Genomic DNA, 17,408 nt, shown 5'->3' with positions numbered 1-17,408 from the left:
GGCAAGAGGCTTTTCCTTGAGATAGGTTGGGGGGGGGAGGGTTCTTTTGGGGATAGGTCTCAAATAAGGAGGCATTCATAGTTCCGAATAATACCAATCAATGAATAATTCACTGCCTAAAAATAACTAACTGGATCATTCCTGAATCAATTGGCACAAAAAGAAACCTCACTGTCAGCCAGGTGGTGATGTATAGCAGGAGGCAGGGGGAGACATGGGAACATCAGCCTTCAAGCAGTGGGTAAGGTGGTAGCAGCCCAAAGGGGTGTCAGGTACAGCCATTGCTGTAAGAATGGGAGGGAGGGGATTCAGCACAGTTTGATTTGTATGTGGACGAGTCCAATGGGAGAATGTTGAGCAGAGTGGGAAGTGGGTCGAGTAAAGTGGGCGTGCCAGGGAATGAGATATTGGCTGGGAGATCCTGGCTTTGGAGAAGGTCACACTATAAGTATACAAAAACTATGCAATTAATTTGCTAATTCATCCACATGGATCAGCCTTGCTAAATTCATTGCTTCTGCTACCAGACTGGGACACTTTGTCTTTGTCCCTAACTGCAGTAACAGATCCATTCAAATCTGAATGCCTCACTTGTATAATTCAACATAATTGTTGTGTATTCATCATTTTTCCCTTTGTATAAACTGTTTGCAATGTTCTTAATGCAACTGGCCAAATCCTGGCCCTGACATAGCACGAAATCACTGAAATACATCAGCGCAAAAGAGCGGTGGAGCCAGCCTAGCCAGCTGCATTGTACAATCCCCAGGTGTCTTAAGATTCAAAAGTTGGCGCTGTGCCACTGCTTTCTGGCCTTCCCTGGTGTATGTGTCATGCCGGAGCATGGCCAAAGGAGAGGCATGTCAGGAGCGCACTGGCATGCCAATGATCCCCAGCTGCTGGAAAAACCTGTTGGGTGCCTTTGCAGCCAGGCATAAATTAGAACAGCCCTGATTCTGCAACCCCAAGTGAGCTCAATCTGACCCAAGGATCTGGCCCGATATTTCTGTGTCCCTCATTTAAAGTTATATTACCTATATGAACTGGTATGCATACAAGTTTATGTACCTAGCCACATTTTTTAGCACCTGGCACAGTAGGGCCTCTAGTTGCTACTCTACTAATACAAATAAATAAATACATGAACATCATGGAATTCTTGACAGGCCTTGGTGAAACTCATCTGGTTCAGTTTGCGGGGGTCAAGTGGACCTTTTTCATCAATTATTATTCATTTGGTTTGACACTCCTCCCATTTAAGCTTGTGTTTTGGTTTCAAATAAACCTGAAATCTCAAAGCAAAACTGCCAAGTTTAGTCTGAGTTTGTGTTAAACCATAAAAAACCCCACCATATTCCACATCAGTCAGTTAAGAAGTGCTTGAAACCATGCCGATTCAGTGAAAAGTTCACAGCGCTAAGGTACATTATGGCAAATAGGGCCCAAGTTTTGGCCCAAAAATCAGGCCATTTTTTTCTGGGTTTTACATAGCTTTAACCAAAGACTGCTGTGGCATCTGTGTTCATCCTTAAGCAGAATAATTTGGATATTAAGCCATTTTTTCTCATTTGTATAGAAATTTTCCAATGAAAATGGCTACATAATTCACAATTAAAAGGTTTGTACAGCTCCCTTATTCATAGTAAATCTTCACTGGCATTCAGTCATACTCATCTGCAAGTTCTCAAATAGTGAATATGACAAGGGATGTCAAACCCATCCATGGAAATAAAGAAGAGGATTCTTGCAGTCATTAAAAAGGTGGCACTGACAAGATTCCGGAAGGTGCTTGCTCTTTTCCTCCCACCTGTGGTTGGCAGTAAAGTCTGGGAAGAAACAGCCATCTCCATCAAATGTTTAGTGACTGCCCAGAATTTGAGCTACAAACTTGAATTTATGGCTTTGGGTGCTGGCTGCACCCTCCTTTTGCAAAAGTCTGCAAACAGTGATAAGTGAGCTTCAGGGTGAGAGGTATGGTACTAAAAACACCAATGGAGAGATTTTAAAGTCTCTTTCAAAACAAAGCATGGGTACTCTTTTTAAAGGCAGACAATAAAATATCAATTTCTCTCCATGCACCACACCTTCTTATTTGTATTACACTAATGCCTCCTGCCCCTACATGAGATCAGGATTGTCCTAGACATTGTACAAACAAACAGTAAGAGAGAGTTTCAGTAAGAGTTTCATAAAAGTGCAAGGAACAGAAATAAAACATACAGAAACTGAGTGTCCATGCTGAGCTTTCCAAAGCCATGCAAGAGATTTAACCATACATCATCCATTAATTTTAATATCTTTAATTTTAAAGCTATTTTGCCTCCAACACCTCTTTTAAAATCTCATCCCGGAATTTTAATCCTGAGGTGAAAGTCGAAGAAGATACAATGGCTAGTCCTGGGGGAATTCTGCACCAAAAAATTAAAAATTATGCATACAATATTTTAAAATTCCACAAAATTCTGCATATTTTATTTGTCAAAATAATGCAATATAATGACTCTGGTTTCAATTATTTCAGTAATTTACTTAAACTACAATACAATGGATAGAGAATGGGAGTGGAGAGCAAACCACCGTGCCTAATAATAATGTAGCTAGGTTTAATCCTTTATTTTGAGTTATTAGTCAACAAATATGTGCAGCCATCTGCTCAGTGCTACAATATAGGCAACTGAGGGCAGGGGAATCAAACTCACAATTTATATTGCCTACTGACCATCTCCAGAAAGGTCAGTAGCAAACAGTTCACTGAGCACATTTTGATAGGAAATTTTTTCAGTCCAAAATTTTAGACCAGTTCCAATCACTAAAGCAGTATACGCATTTATAGGACCATACTGTCTTTTACGCCACTCTGGCACTGTAAAGGATCCTTAAAACTTTTACACTATTGTATACTCCTGGGGGAATTCACAAAGACGGTGGTAATAATTCACTAAGCAGGCAGGCTGCTACATTCTGCTCTGCCTGAGGGGACTTAGCCTGCCCTACTACACCTACCTCCTCAGAAACACCCCGAAACCCTGCCCCTCCACGCTGAGCATGCTGCAATAGCAAGTGAGAGAGACAGAGTGGCTCTCTGTCTCACACACATGCACCCCCCTCCTGGTGGTGATTTACGTCTCTACCAGTTGCTCCAGGCGCCCAAACCAACTTGCCTGCACTGCTGGGGTGGGGCACGTGTCCACTCTTGAGCTTTCCTTTGCTTCCCCTCCAGAAGTAATTTTTCTGCTAGGAAGCAAAGAAATGGGGGCGGGGGGAGATGAATTCTGCGCACACACAGTGACTCAGAATTTGCCCAGGACTAAGTGGCACTATTAACCCATTTTCTGGTATCAGAAAGTTTCCTAAAGAACAATGTATTAATCAATATTCATACATGCAAAAGTTTAAATTTTCAGCTACATAGGAATTGCTATACTGGATCAGACCCAAGATCTATTTAGTCTCCAGCAGTGGCCAGAGGAAGAGCCCTGCAATAGTCTGATGTGGGATAATCTCTCCCCCACGTTATGTTTCATCCTGGTCGCTAATAGAGATTGGCTTAAGCTTTGATGCATGAGGTTTTATATCCCTTCTAATTTTTTGTTATCATTTATTATGATCGCTCTGCTATTCTTGATATTCATATAAATACCCAACCCCTTTTTGAATCTTGTGAAGTTCTTGGTCTCAACAGCTTCCTGTGGAAATGAGTATCACAGTTCAACTACATGCCCTTTGGAAAAGTAATTCCTTTTATTAGTTTAGAATTTCCCAGCTCCTTAATTTCATTCAATGTCCCTTTGTTCTTGTGTTATGAGACAGGGAGAACAGGCGCTCTAGAGCACTTATTATTTTATGTACTTTCATCACGTCCTGTCTTAGTCATCTAGTTTCTACGGGATGCAAGCCCAATCCTTTCGATTTCTTTTTTATATAAAAGTTTCACCTGCCTTTGAGCATTTTCATCATTTTTCTCCAAATCCCCTCTAGTTCTGCAATATCCTTTTTGAGATGGGGTAACCTGTACTGCACGCACAGTAGTGAGACTGCTCCATTGATTTATAGAAAGGCATTATGTTTTCCATATTATTCACCAGCCCATTCCTTCTGCATCCTAGCACCATCTTTGCCTTTTTTGCCTCCAGCTGCACTTCAGCCAAGATCTTTGTTAAGATGTCTACTGTGAGACCCAGGTTGCTTTCTTAAAGGTGTATGAGTAGTTTGAATTTTTCCTTCCAATGTGCATTACTTTGCAATTATTGACATTGAATTTCATTTGCCATCATGTTGCCCATTCATCTTGCTTGTTTAGATCTCTATGAAGTTCCTCGTATTCTTGTCTGGCCCTGACTAAACTAAATAACTTTGTGTCATCTTCAAATTTTGCTACCTCACTATGTGCCCCCTTTCCAGATGATCAATAAATATATTAAACAACATGGGACCTAGTACGGAACCTTGAGTCACCTCCATGTTAACATTTTGCCATGATAAAAATTGACCATTGACCCTACTCTTTGCTTTCATGTGTTAGTTAGTTTTTGCTCCATGGCAATACTTTGCCTCTCACTTCATGACTACTTAGTTTCTGTAGTAGCCTCTTGTGTGGGACCTTGTCAAAGACCTTTGCAAAGTCTACAACAACACTACAAACAATTTATTTAGATGTGTTGGTCCCAGGATAGGAGAGAGACAAAGTGGGTCAAGAAGTGCTCTGTGGAGCTTGAAAGCTTGTCTGTCTCACCAACAGAAGTTGGTACAATAAAAGATATTACCTTACCTACCTAAATAAATTATGTCAACCTCTTCTCCTCTATTCACAGAATTCTAAGCAATTTGTGAGTCACAACTTTCCTTTGCAGAAACCATGCCAGTTAAACCCTATGTTATCATGAATTTCCAGGTGTTTTGTTATTGTTTGTAATTATTATTTCAACTAATTTACCAGCTTCAGATGTAAGGCTTACCAGTTTATAATTCCCTGGATCACCTCTGGAGCCTTCTTAAGCCATTTTCAGATTTTTTCTTCTACTTTTACTTTTATTGTACATCTGTGTGTGCTCCTTCCTTCCCCTTTCATTGTTCTGTCTTCAGTCTATTGCTTCAGCTACAAGTTGTTCCATCTCTTCACTTTCATGCTCCATTTATGATTTCTCTGTTCTCTCCCTCTTTCTCCATGTTTTATCAGTTTCCCTTTCCTCCGTCTATTCTCTTAATCTTCCTCTCTCTCATTCCTTCTTCAGTCTCTCTTTTTCCTCATTCACTGCCCCCTTCATTCCTTTATCTCTGTGCCCCACTCCCGATCTCCTCCTGTTTCTTTCTTGACTTCCTCAGGGCTAGTCTACACTTTACCTTGGGGGTCGCGCGTGAGTTCGACTTTCCGAGTTGAACGCCGCGCTGTCTGATCTAGGCGCGCGCTGACGAAACTCGCGAAGCGCGGAACTCCTCTCTCCACCTCAGGCGCGGAGTTGGCAGTGAGACCTTGGAGCCAGCGGAGTTCGGTTCGGCGTCGCGTGGGGGGAGTGTTGGTCGTTCTAGTAGTTCGAAATTTCAGCTCTATTCACATTCCTGAATTTGCGTACCTAGTAGTTTCCCCCCCCTTAGTTAGTGACCAGGCCTCAGTCTCCGAATAACACTCCTCTAGTCCATTCTATTGCTAATGCCTTTCCATTCATGTTACCACTCATTTATACCCACACTTTGCCACACAACACACACATATATACCTCCGCACTCCGCCAGGCATGCATGCATACTACCCTGCCACACACGTGTGTGTGTCTGTGTATATATATAGAGTAGGCATATATGAGGCACAATGTGTGTGTGTATATATGTGTATATATATATACACATATATACACACACACATTGTGCCTCATATATGCCTACTCTTCCATACATACATACATACTCTTCCATACATACACATATGAGGCACGATGTGTGTGTGTGTGTGTATACACACACACACACACACACACACATTGTGCCTCATATATGCCTACTCTTCCATACATACATATACACACACACACACACACACAATCTGCCACAAACTCTGCAAACAAGGGCCATCTACAATATTCTCCCTCTAAGCCAGGGGATAAGGGCCCATGATTTTCAACCCCAAATCAAGGAAGATGACCTAATTTTCTATCATCTGCCCAATCGAGGTGTGGTGCACCCTCAGTTATCTTCTTCCTTCACCCCAAGTAGAGAGGGGAGACTTTTCTCTTTACTATTGAACTACCTCCCTATCCCATCCCCATCAAGGGGGGAATGCTTTTCTCTACCCCAACCTGTGTTGGTCTGAAACTGAGTTGGGCAGGGACATATGGACTAGGAATAGCTGCAGTATGAGCCAACTGGCAGGAAAGGACTGTTGAAGGATCTTACCCAGGGTATGTCCACACTGTGATCAGAGATGTGATTGCAGAACCTTAGATGTACCCAAGCTAGCTTTAACCTAGCTAGCTCTGTTAAGAATAGCAGTAAAGGTGTGGCAGAACGGACTTCCATTCAGGCTGGCTGCCTGAATACGTACTCAGGTCCAGGGAAGTCTGGCACAACCCAGTGCCGCCATACTCTGTCACAGCTGTCACAGCTTCACTGCTATTGGTACTCGAGCTAGCCTGATGAAAGCTAGCTCAGGTATGTCTACATATGCTACAGTCATACCTCTGATTGCAGGGCAGACATGCCCCCAAAGTGAGCAGAATGGAACTGGGCTGATTGGCCAGCTTGGCAGGAGGAAGAGAGGGCCAGCCCAGTAGTGAGCATTGGGCTTAGATCAATGGGTCTCAACCTTTCCAGACTACTGTACCCCTTTCAGGAGTCTGGTTTGTGTTGTGTACCCCCAACCATGTTTCACCTCACTTAAAAACTATTTGCTTACAAAATCAAGCATAAAATACAGAAGAGTCATAACACACTATTACTGAAAAAATTCTTACTTTCTCATTTCTGCCATATAATATACGATCAACTGGAATATAAATATTGTACTTACATTTCAGAGTACAGTATATAGAGTAGTATAAATGAGTCATTGTCTTTATGAAATTTCAGTTTGTACTGACTTTGCTAGTGCTTTTTATGTAGCCTGTTGTTAAACTAGGCAAATATACAGCTGAGCTGATGTACCCCCTGGAAGACCTCTGCATACCCCCAGGGGTCTGTGTACCCAGGGGCGGCTCCAGGCCCCAGCACGCCAAGCGCGTGGTTGGGGCGGCAAGTCGCGGGGGGCGCTCTGCTGGTGTTGCAAAAGCAGCAGGCAGGCTGCCCTCGGCGGCTTGCCTGCAGAGGATCTGCTGGTCCCGCAGCTTCGGTGGACCTCCCGCAGGCGTGCCTGTGGAGGGTCCGCCGAAGCCGCGGGACCAGCGGACCATCCGCAGGCAAGCCGCGGAAGGCAGCCTGCCTGCCGTGCTTGGGGCGGCAAAATTCCTAGAGCCGCCCCTGTGTGTACCCCTAGTTGAGAACCACTGGCTTAGATAATCTGTTTATTTACATTAGGACAGGGAGGCCTGGTTAGCATTTGCCAGTCATATTGACAATTAGATCTACCCTTGCTAAATAATGTGTCATCTGCAAAAGTTCCACCTCACTACTCACCTCTTTCCCCAGATCCGTAATAACTATATTAAAAACACTGTTCTTTGTGGTACCCCACTGTCAACTTTTTGCCATGTTGAAAATTGACCATCCATTCCTACTGTCTCTCTTACACATTTCTGATCCACTCTCTAACCATGGCCACAAAGTCTCATGAGGGACATTAAAGTATGACCTCAAATAAATTGACAGCTAGTAGTTCTTTAGCCACTGTTTTGTTGACACACACAAAGAAGTCTAGCAACTAGAGAAGCATGTTTTTTCTTCCTTACAGAAGCCATACAGACCTATCTTTATCATATCACATTCCCCTAAAATCATTAGTATTACCCTTGAAAAGAAGTAAAACTTTTTTAAAAGTGCAGATTTCAGCTGTGCTGAACAGAAAAAAACCATGGTGATTAGCAAAGAACAAAGCAAAATGACAAACCAAAAGCTGCTCAAAACTGGAGATTTAATGTCTCATACCTTTTCCCAGTCTTCAACTACTAAGAGCAAAATTACACAGGGCTAGACGCACTTTCACCAAAGACTAATCACTGATGCTCCAGTCCAGCAAAAGCATTTGAGCATGTGTTTATCTTTAAGAAATGAGTTATCTCACTGACATCATAAAGACTATTCACACGCTTAAAGTCAAGCACATGCTTAAAATGCTCTGGTGAATCAAGGCCTGAGAGCATAAACACACAGCTCTTTTTCAGTGCAGCACTTATTATACTTGGCCCATATACATTTCTAGGAAATCTATATTGAGCAACAGCATCTGACTACTTGTAGAGGGTGGGGAGGGTTGATAAATTGGGAACCCTCAGGGCTTTATCAGTTGGGTTTCTGAATGCTGCAGCTGCCCCTATTTGCACTATTACCATTAATTTCTTAATTCAAGCCCCAAGTTGCAAAACCATCACATGTTCACACCCCAGTTTAAGTTCCAAAGCACAAGTAAATAGATTGATAGGGCTCAACAACCAGATATTCCTGGTTCAGACAGAACAAAGGAATTAGGTAAACACATGTTGGCATGGATAGTCTGACTCCTACTGCCTCTGGCTTGGCAAAGGGTAAGCAAAATATGACTGTGAGCAGCAAAAATAAAAAAAAGAGGCTGATAAGTTTTATGTGAACTCTTTGCCCAATTATGTACTTTGCTTGTTCTTCTTATTCAGTGATGTCCTTATTTCAGGTTGTAATAATGTGTGTTCATATAGTCAGCATTCAGTCTCCCAATCTGGTTCTCTTTATGTTAACTTTTTGGAATGTCAATCCCTATCAGGATGTTCTCTCTAATATACTCAATAAAGCTTGCCCAGTGTTTCAAGTATGCTTACCTATTTAAACCTCGCCAGGTCTCTTGCTAGCCCTGTTGGGATGCACCAAGTCTAATACCGAATTGATACCGAAGAAATTCTACAGGTGTGGAGTCACAGGCAGCTTCACTGTCAACAGTGTATCATGATTTCACCATTGAACAACAGATGTCAGTGAGGTAGCAGAAAAGCTTCCCCTTAAACATTAAATCCCCCAAACCACTAGCACTTGAAGAGGTTCAGGCATTTCTCTCTCCCCAATAGGCAGCAGCAAGGAAGTGTCTGTGTAATTAGGTGGCTTGATATTATTCTGATGCAATTAATGTTAAGGATAAAACTCAAATTATCTCCATTACTTGGAGGTTTGCTAGTTTGAGGATTGTCAACCTCTTTCCCCCTCTGGAGCCCTTCTTTTTGTGCAACAGTGAAAGAACTGAAAGATTATGCCAGTATCCGACAAAATTACAGCCGTGTTTTTCCCATTTTGCATGACCAGAAAATTGCTACAGGTGTAAAAGGGACTAAAAGAGAAAAACTTTTCTCTAGATAAACCTAGAAAGAAACACTGACAAGTGAGATTGCATGAATGCTAAAATTCTTGGAAAGGATGAGTGAATGAGTTCAGATATAGCAATACCTCTTCACCCCTGACCTTCCCCTAGCCAAACTCAAATGCAGCCAAACCTTTTCTGAGCTTCAGAAAAGTTCAGATAATATTTTCTCCCATTTGTTTCCATTTTTGCACTCTTCTGCACTTCTGTGTCTTTGTGTGACGTGGAAGTGTCAAGATACATTGAGCTGATATAAATCAGCTCCGCTAAAGTCAGTGGAGTTATGCTGGCTTACAGAAATTTGGGAAATAGCCCATTGTGCCCAGAGGATTTTCAGCCCAGCGTCAAACTCAAAGGCTTTGCATAATTGTTGGGTGAACATTCAGATCAATGCTTGTTTGAACCAAACACCAGCTTTTTGAGATTCACTCCTCACTAGTGTTACAGGGAAGGCCTTACTCCCTCAAGAGAACCCAAGCACCATATGAGTAGGATGACCAGATAGCAAATGTGTAAAATCAGGACAGGAGGTGGGGCGTAATAGGTGCTTATATAAGAAAAAGCCCCAACTATTGTGACTGTTCCTATAAAATCGGGACATCTGGTCACCCTACATATGAACCCTTCACTTCTCACATTGGCAGTGCATAAAGTTATGTCATTCTTTCACAGTGTTACAAAAATCACTGATTGAACACCACAGGCCAAATTTGACTTTTGGTTCCCCTATGTGACTGACTACCGTTATTAAAATCAAGCACAGATATCACTGAGATTAGAATTTGATCCAGGGAAGATGTATTACAGCTACACAAAGGAAGGGGATTGTAGTATTTTCAGAGATGTGTGGGACTATATGCTTTCTTTCTAGCATGTTGATTCAATGCAACATTGTGATAACCAGATACAACAAACCCACATTCTTGCATGTAAACAACAAATTGTGCAATTGATGGTGCTGGGACAGATAAAGGGAAAGATATCTGACCAGATGACAGTGACGTCAATGTTGGAGATATAGGCAGTTATTCTGTAAGATCTCTCCTCATGAAATAATATCACACAGAGAATTAGTGGAAAGTGATAACACATGATACTGACTATCCTGTAAGAGTTTGTTAGGCCATGGTCCTATACACTAAGTTATTTTTTTAAAAATGTTTTTCACTTCAGATAATTTGTAGCGTCATCTTCACATGATAATAATCTGAGTAGACTATTTATGCATCACTTCTCTGTACTGGATGGTCAGCTGGGTATCATAGGCAATGTATTGCTAACAGCTAATTGGGATTCTCCTATTGCTGTTGGGGTCTGTGTTTTTGGAGCTGATATTAGTTCCATTCCCACCATTACTGTGGAATTCTGACTGGTCATAGTGTGCAGCACAGTAACAATCCTGAAGTCCTAAATGCCTACAAATTTGTTATGAAATTATGGAATGAAATTGACTCAGGTGACTGCTGCCCCTACAGAATATTCTAGTCATTTTCATGTGTGGATTGGTATGAATAATGAAAGACTCAACCTAGAAATCTCTAGATGTTTTTTCAACTACTAAAAATAGGGTTAGATAATATCAGAAAAAGTGCCCCTGTTCTTCTGGTGGGTGTTGGTTTATTTTGTGTGGCGTGTAAATGCCTTATAGCATTACATCACTAAAGCACTGCAAGGGGAGAGCCAAAAGGCAAGCAGTCCCAATTTATTATTATTAATACTATTTTAAAGAATCCCTTACCTACTCGAAGCTCTTGTCCAAAGACTGTTTTCTCTCCCAGCGCTGAGCAGTTCCACCTGCCATAGCGGAACTGATATTGGCATTCATTGATTCCCATCTGTGCCCCTTCTCCGATCACTATGATGGCATCAGGGCGGCTCTGGCAGATCGCTCGTTGCCGAGGGGCCAAGCCTGGGATTTTGTTGCAGATTATATTTGCTCCTAAAGCCACCACAGATGACAAAGCTCTAAAGAAAAGCAGAAAGAGGCATTAGAATCTAATTGAGACCATTAACTCCATTTGGTCCATATTGCAGCGTGGCTGACAAGGCAATGGGCAAACAGCAAAATGTTTGGAAGTTTGATCCTATAATTATTCAGACTTATCCCAACTGCTTTGGTCTGGCAATTGGGGTTGGAAATCTTGCAGAATTTCCAGGAATTCCTGGTTTCATTTGGGCCAGAAAGCTCACATGAACAGCTTTGTTCACAGAATATTGGCAGTTCTGCATCTGGTCCCAGATAAAACCAGGAAGTAAGGAGAGGTGAAAGGTAATGTTGAAAAATGTAAGTCAACAGGTCAATGAACTTCGTAGCATCTCCAAGGTTCAGGTTCATCTTGAGTGTTGTGCTTAGGTTCAACCTCAGTATTTAATTTACCAGAGCCAGTTCACTCACCTCTAATTTTAAACCAAGGAATAAAATTTAGAGAATGATTTTATTCTACCAACAATTGTTGCCCATTACTATTAACTTAAAGTATGGAGCAAATAATGGAAGTTTATGAGTATTAATCAAGACTAACATGCAACATCCATAACTGAAACTTGTGTCATTCTTATTCTTCAGTATATTTTCAGAGCAATAGCTCATGAGTTACAACTCATTCTGAAGACTGCCTTTACCTTGCATCTGCCCAATATAAGCCAACTAACTGTTTAAGATTGACAAGATTTCCAGTTTAGGCCCTACATCTGTCATTCTCCAGTTCATTTTTCAACATCTTTAGCTGATGCATGTACAGCAATGTTTTGGTTTTTTAAAAATAAGACATGGGATAAAAGGTTCAATATGGACTAAGTGATTTAGGAGTCTCTCATTTTCAAAATACTTTTATTAAGATTTAGGCTCCTAAGTCACTCTCGCAAATGTGACTTAAGCTCCCAAGTGACTTAGGTTCTTCTACCCATGGGCTAGAATTGATGGCCAGTAATGTCCAGACTAGTTGCCATGAAAACATTCTAGATTATGCTTCTTAAATTCAGAGCCACACTAAGGAGACTGATGAGGGTAAGTGGTGCTGGAGGCATTATGCCTTTTCCATGCCCTACAGCACCTAGACAAACTTCCTCTAACCCAGTAAAAGCTGCTGGCAGAGCTAGCCAGGCCCGCTGTCCTATCCCTGTGCAAACTGGAGTGCTGGGAGACAATTCATGGCTGCTTCCTCTCTGGACGCTTCCTCATACTGCAGGGAAGGAGCTCTCTGTGTCATTTACCAAGCTAGCTCACCCAATAGCTTACTGTGCACTGAAAAAATGTTGGTGGTCTCATTTCACTTCCTAGAAGACAAGTGTCTACCACCTTCACAACAAACACCATTGTTAACCATCTCAGCAAAGTAGGTGTTCCACCCCCAGACAGGGCTGGGGCACTTGGATGTGGCCCAATGATCACAAGATCTGAAGCTGCCTCCTATGTGGGTCCATAAAAGGGTGAACTTGTTCCCCCACCACCTTGCACACTCATTCAGGGTGGCAACAATGTAGTCATTAATTAGAGCTGGTCAAAAACAGAAGTTTTCCACAGGAAAATGCCAATTTGACAAAATCAAAACATTTAACAGTAACGTTATTGATTTAGTCAAAATTTTCAATGACAAATTATTGAAACATTTTAATTCTATAAGGTTGAAGCATTTTGTTTTAACTTTATTATTTTGACTTTTATAATATAATAGATAGTCAAAAAGATAAAATTGAAATGAAGCACTCACCAAAACAAAATATGTGAATTTCCCACAGAACAGAGATTTAGAGTTTTAGCCAGTTCTACCTTTAATCTTCAATTTGGCAGAGCTTTCTAAATTGACGTTCCATTAAATTTATCCACAGCTTTTATATATGGTTGAATCATTTGAATTTGAGGAAACTAGAGAAGAGTTAATGTGAGCACATTGTGCCATATTTCCTTTTTAAAAGAGATGGACAAGAAGTACAAATTTGGATCCAAATCTGACCCCTCCCAAAGTTTGACATGAAGGTTCAGATTGGGAGTTTTAGTTCAGTGGTGCTGGGGCCCAGACACAAAGTTTAGAATGGGACCAAAAATCCCCAAAATTCTGGCATATTCTTAGCCAGGTTTTGGTTCTGGCCCAGGGGCGGCTCTAGGATTTGCACCACCCCAAGCAGGGCGGCATGCTGCGGGGGGTGCTCTGGCGGTCGCTGGTCCCGCGGACCTCCTGCAGACGTGCCTGTGGAGGGTCCACTGGTCTCGCGGCTCCGGTGGACCGCCTGAGATGCTCCACCGGAGCAGCGGGACCAGCGGACCCTCCGCAGGCACATCTGCGGGAGGTCCAGTGGAGCCCCGGGACCAGCGGACCCTCCGCAGACATGCCTGCGGGAGGTCCGCCGGAGCCGCCTGCTGCCCTCCCGTGGGACGCCGCCCCAAGCACGCGCTTGGTGCGCTGGGGTCTGGAGCCAGCCCTATTCTGGCCCATCTCTGTTTAACTAACAATATACAATCTTTAAATGTGTAAGTCCTTAACGCAAGACTTGAATGTCTTTCTAAAAGATATGCTGTAGCTCAAACATGTTATGGGCTTGATGCAGAAATTACTGGGTGAGGTTCTCCAACCTGTGTTATGCAGGAGGTCCGACTAGATGATCATTATGGTCCCTTCTGGCCTTAAAAATCTATGAATCTGTGAAAATTAGAGAAGAATTTGGATCATAGCGAAGAAACCTGAATATTTGGTTTAGGATTCAGGCAAGTCTCAATATTACAGAACAACTAATCCATTTTCTTTCATTGTTTATAGGGCTTTTCTCCCTCTGATTATCATGACATGTGATACGGGTAGGTACAGTGTGTATAGTATGATCACGTTGCAGTACAAAAAGGCTTAAAAGGAGAAAAAATGTATTCCATGAATAACTGGTGAATTATGGGCTAGAAACATTTGCAGTTTGGTTGTTTGTTATGAACACTTTAAAATGCTGGGAATCCCTTTCTGAATTGTGTTAATTCCCAGATCTTATCCTTTTATGCAATTTAAGTGGCAACAATGAAAAGGCATTTTGTATGCATTGTATACAGTCAATCACATGAAATTCCAAAGCGTACACCTTTTAATATGAAGGGCATTAGTCAGAGGCTGCTTCCAGTGACTAACAAAATGCTGTTGTATGAATTTCCAACTAAATAAATAAATAATGCAACTACATGATGGATCACTACTAAAACCAGGGGAATTCATACAAGGGATTTGCTTTAACGTAAGACAATGGGGGAAGAGCAGCTTTCAAATGTGGTTCTACTCTGAAAATGACTAATTATAAATAGCATTGACAAGGTTCCATGTTTATTCATCCTAATAACTCCAGAACAAATTTGCTCAGTTTACAAGTATTTAACTGTCAGCTCTGCAAACTCAGTCTGGGCACTTGTCTGCACGAATAGGAGGGTCTGAACTGTAGAGCGTTCTAACCATGTTCTGCACTAACTGCCTCATGTAGACCTGCTGGTGCACTCTAAAAGGTACCTAATGCATATTAATGCAGTCCTGTATGAAAGGGGATGACATCAGTGTGAACTAGGTACCTTTTAGAGTGTGTCAGCAGGGTCTAAGCAGGGCAGTTAGAGCATGTTAGAGCGCTCTACAAGTCACACCCCTCTAGTTCACACTGCAATGCCATCTTGACAAGTCCTGAGATCTTAAAGTCAAGCCGAGCTTGTGCATCATCACCTGAAATAAAGATTCCACAGGCCACATTCTCCTTTCAGTTACATCTTTACAACTTCATTACCTTTAAATTGTATAGGTGCAACCCTATTGCGTTTAGGCAAGTTACACAGTTGTAAATGAAGGCATAACATGAAGACATTGGGGTTCCACAGGTGGTTCCACAATAGGAATTTAGTCAACAGTTCTGCTGATGGTGGGCATGTCTAAAAATATTCTAGATCAGCAGTGTTGTTGCTACAGTGCTGGTAGTAAACATTTATTTTTTCACTGGAATCAGCAGATGTGACATTAAACACAGGGAGCAGAATAGCTGAAGAAGGTGGTGATGATCTCACATAGTCATTTTTTCAGGGTGGAACTACACTTTAAACTGTATCCAGGGCTCCCTGCATGAGAAGATGGGGCTGACTGGGCACTTTCAGCACATCTGTAAGGTGCATTGGGTATTCCCCTTCTCCAGTCAGTGCCTTCTAGACTGGCTCTGGCTGTTTTTGAGCCCTACAGTAGAGATTGTGGGCCTGTTGTAGAATTTTCCCTCCTGTAGGCTCCATTTCCTATGTTATACCGCTAGAAGCAGTTCTACACACAAACACACACACTATATAGTATGTGTGTCAATGAGAGCTGCAGCACTTCTGAATATCAAGTCCAAAAGGTGTCTCAATTTGGGGCCTCAAAAATGATGGCACCCAAGATTATAATTTGGATCAAAGACAGCTATGCATGTACCCAAATGGTGAAATTCTGGCTGCATTGAAGTCAATGGGAATTTTGCCACTGATTTTACAGGGCCAAATTTCCACTCAGAGAGCACTATACGTCTCTCGTTAGCCAAACATTTCAGATTTGGCCTATAACCTTGGTGCCTCCATTTTTGAGTGGTCGACTTGAGACACCTTTTGACATGATTTCCAGAAAGGCTGAGCCCCTGGTAGCTCTCATTGACCTCGTCTCAATTTGGGCACCCAAAACCTGAGGCAACCAAAATCAAAGGACAGCTTTGGCCATAGTGTGTATGCATGCATTAAAGATGTGCATTGGTTTCACCTCACTCCTATCTATCTAGCAGTATGAGCGTGGAACTGATATGCAGAACTGTGGTCCTACTGACTCTGTGCCAAACCTTAGGCAAATGACTTTCTTCAGTATGGCTTAGCTTTTCCTTCTGTAAAATAAGTAGAATCCTATCTGCCTCACAAAGGTGTTGTGAGGCTTAATTAATTAATGTTTGTAAGTGGTTTGAGATACTGTTGATGAAAGATACTACATAAATACAAACTATAATTACTAGGGTTTTTTTATTGGTAGTACTTCAAGGGACTTCCCCTCTCTCTTCAGCCTAAATTTACCAGCGTATACCTCAGACCTGTTGTTAGCTTACTGTTAAATTGTTACTCTAATTTATTGCCAACAGAAATGCTGAATCATGAAACTGAGATTTTGGAAAACTTTATTTATATTAAAGAAAGGCACCTAACAGCATTTCATGCTTCCTCATCTGCTGTTTCTTGTGGCATCCCTCAGTTTGTGTGTTTGTCACACATGCTAAAGAGCTGAGTTGCATGTTTGGGCTTTGACAGGTTAAATGCTACATCTATAACTGGATTGAGTATGTTTTGCTTTATAACAACTGTCAAAAAACCAAAATCCACATGCCACATTTAGCCATTGTCTGCCATCTAATCTTTCCTCCAGGAGCAGTAGTCTTACCACAAGGAAATCCTGAGTGTGGTGTTTTGTTCAGATTTCTGCTTTAACCGTACTGTACGGTGATACTGTGTGCACAGTTCTGAGTTCTACATTTGTTCATCAATGTGAAATACCCATTTTAAGCAATACCAATGGAACCATGTGACATCTCTTAGAGATTAATAATAATGGTTGGTTGAGAGGAGGTGAAGAGCCTTCACCTTAATCATTAATTCACAGGGAACTGCTTGCAGTGATTTTTTTTATCCCTATAAGTGAAGAGAGGTCAAAACCAGAACTCTGGATTTGAATCTGGGTTTGGACACAAGTTTAAAGTTCAAACCTACAACAGGCCAAATCTAAACAGGGCATGTGAATACCCTGACTTTTGGGAAGGTTTGGATTCACATCATGATTTTGAAACCTCAAGTTCAGTGTTCATATTTTTTTAAAATCAATCTGCAGTCATTACTGTTCCCCCTAGGCTAGATATAAGCAAAATATTCTTAACAAAAGGAGGGATTGTTTGTTTTAAATTGCCTGTTTTTAAAGCATGTAAAGCAATATTACTAATA

At 41.7% G+C, this 17,408-nt stretch overlaps 1 protein-coding gene and 1 long non-coding RNA gene across 3 annotated transcripts in view; one reads left to right on the top strand and one right to left on the bottom strand.

The window, feature by feature from the left end:
- LOC120395548 overlaps window positions 1-14,245 on the top strand; it is a 31,860-nt gene extending 17,615 nt beyond the window's left edge. The window contains exon 4 of the long non-coding RNA XR_005592692.1: window positions 14,218-14,245. This is a non-coding gene — a long non-coding RNA (uncharacterized LOC120395548). The remainder of the gene's footprint in view (window positions 1-14,217) is intronic.
- WNT7B (Wnt family member 7B) overlaps window positions 1-17,408 on the bottom strand; it is a 144,692-nt gene that overhangs the window by 48,740 nt on the left and 78,544 nt on the right. For both annotated transcript variants that reach the window (XM_039520029.1, XM_039520028.1), the window contains exon 2: window positions 11,202-11,428. In XM_039520029.1, coding sequence (XP_039375963.1) covers window positions 11,202-11,428 — 227 coding nt within the window. The remainder of the gene's footprint in view (window positions 1-11,201; window positions 11,429-17,408) is intronic.

The sequence above is a fragment of the Mauremys reevesii genome, linkage group 1 (genome assembly GCF_016161935.1).
Source record: "Mauremys reevesii isolate NIE-2019 linkage group 1, ASM1616193v1, whole genome shotgun sequence".
Taxonomy (NCBI): Eukaryota; Metazoa; Chordata; order Testudines; family Geoemydidae; genus Mauremys; species Mauremys reevesii.
This window is presented reverse-complemented; position numbering and strand designations above follow the sequence as displayed.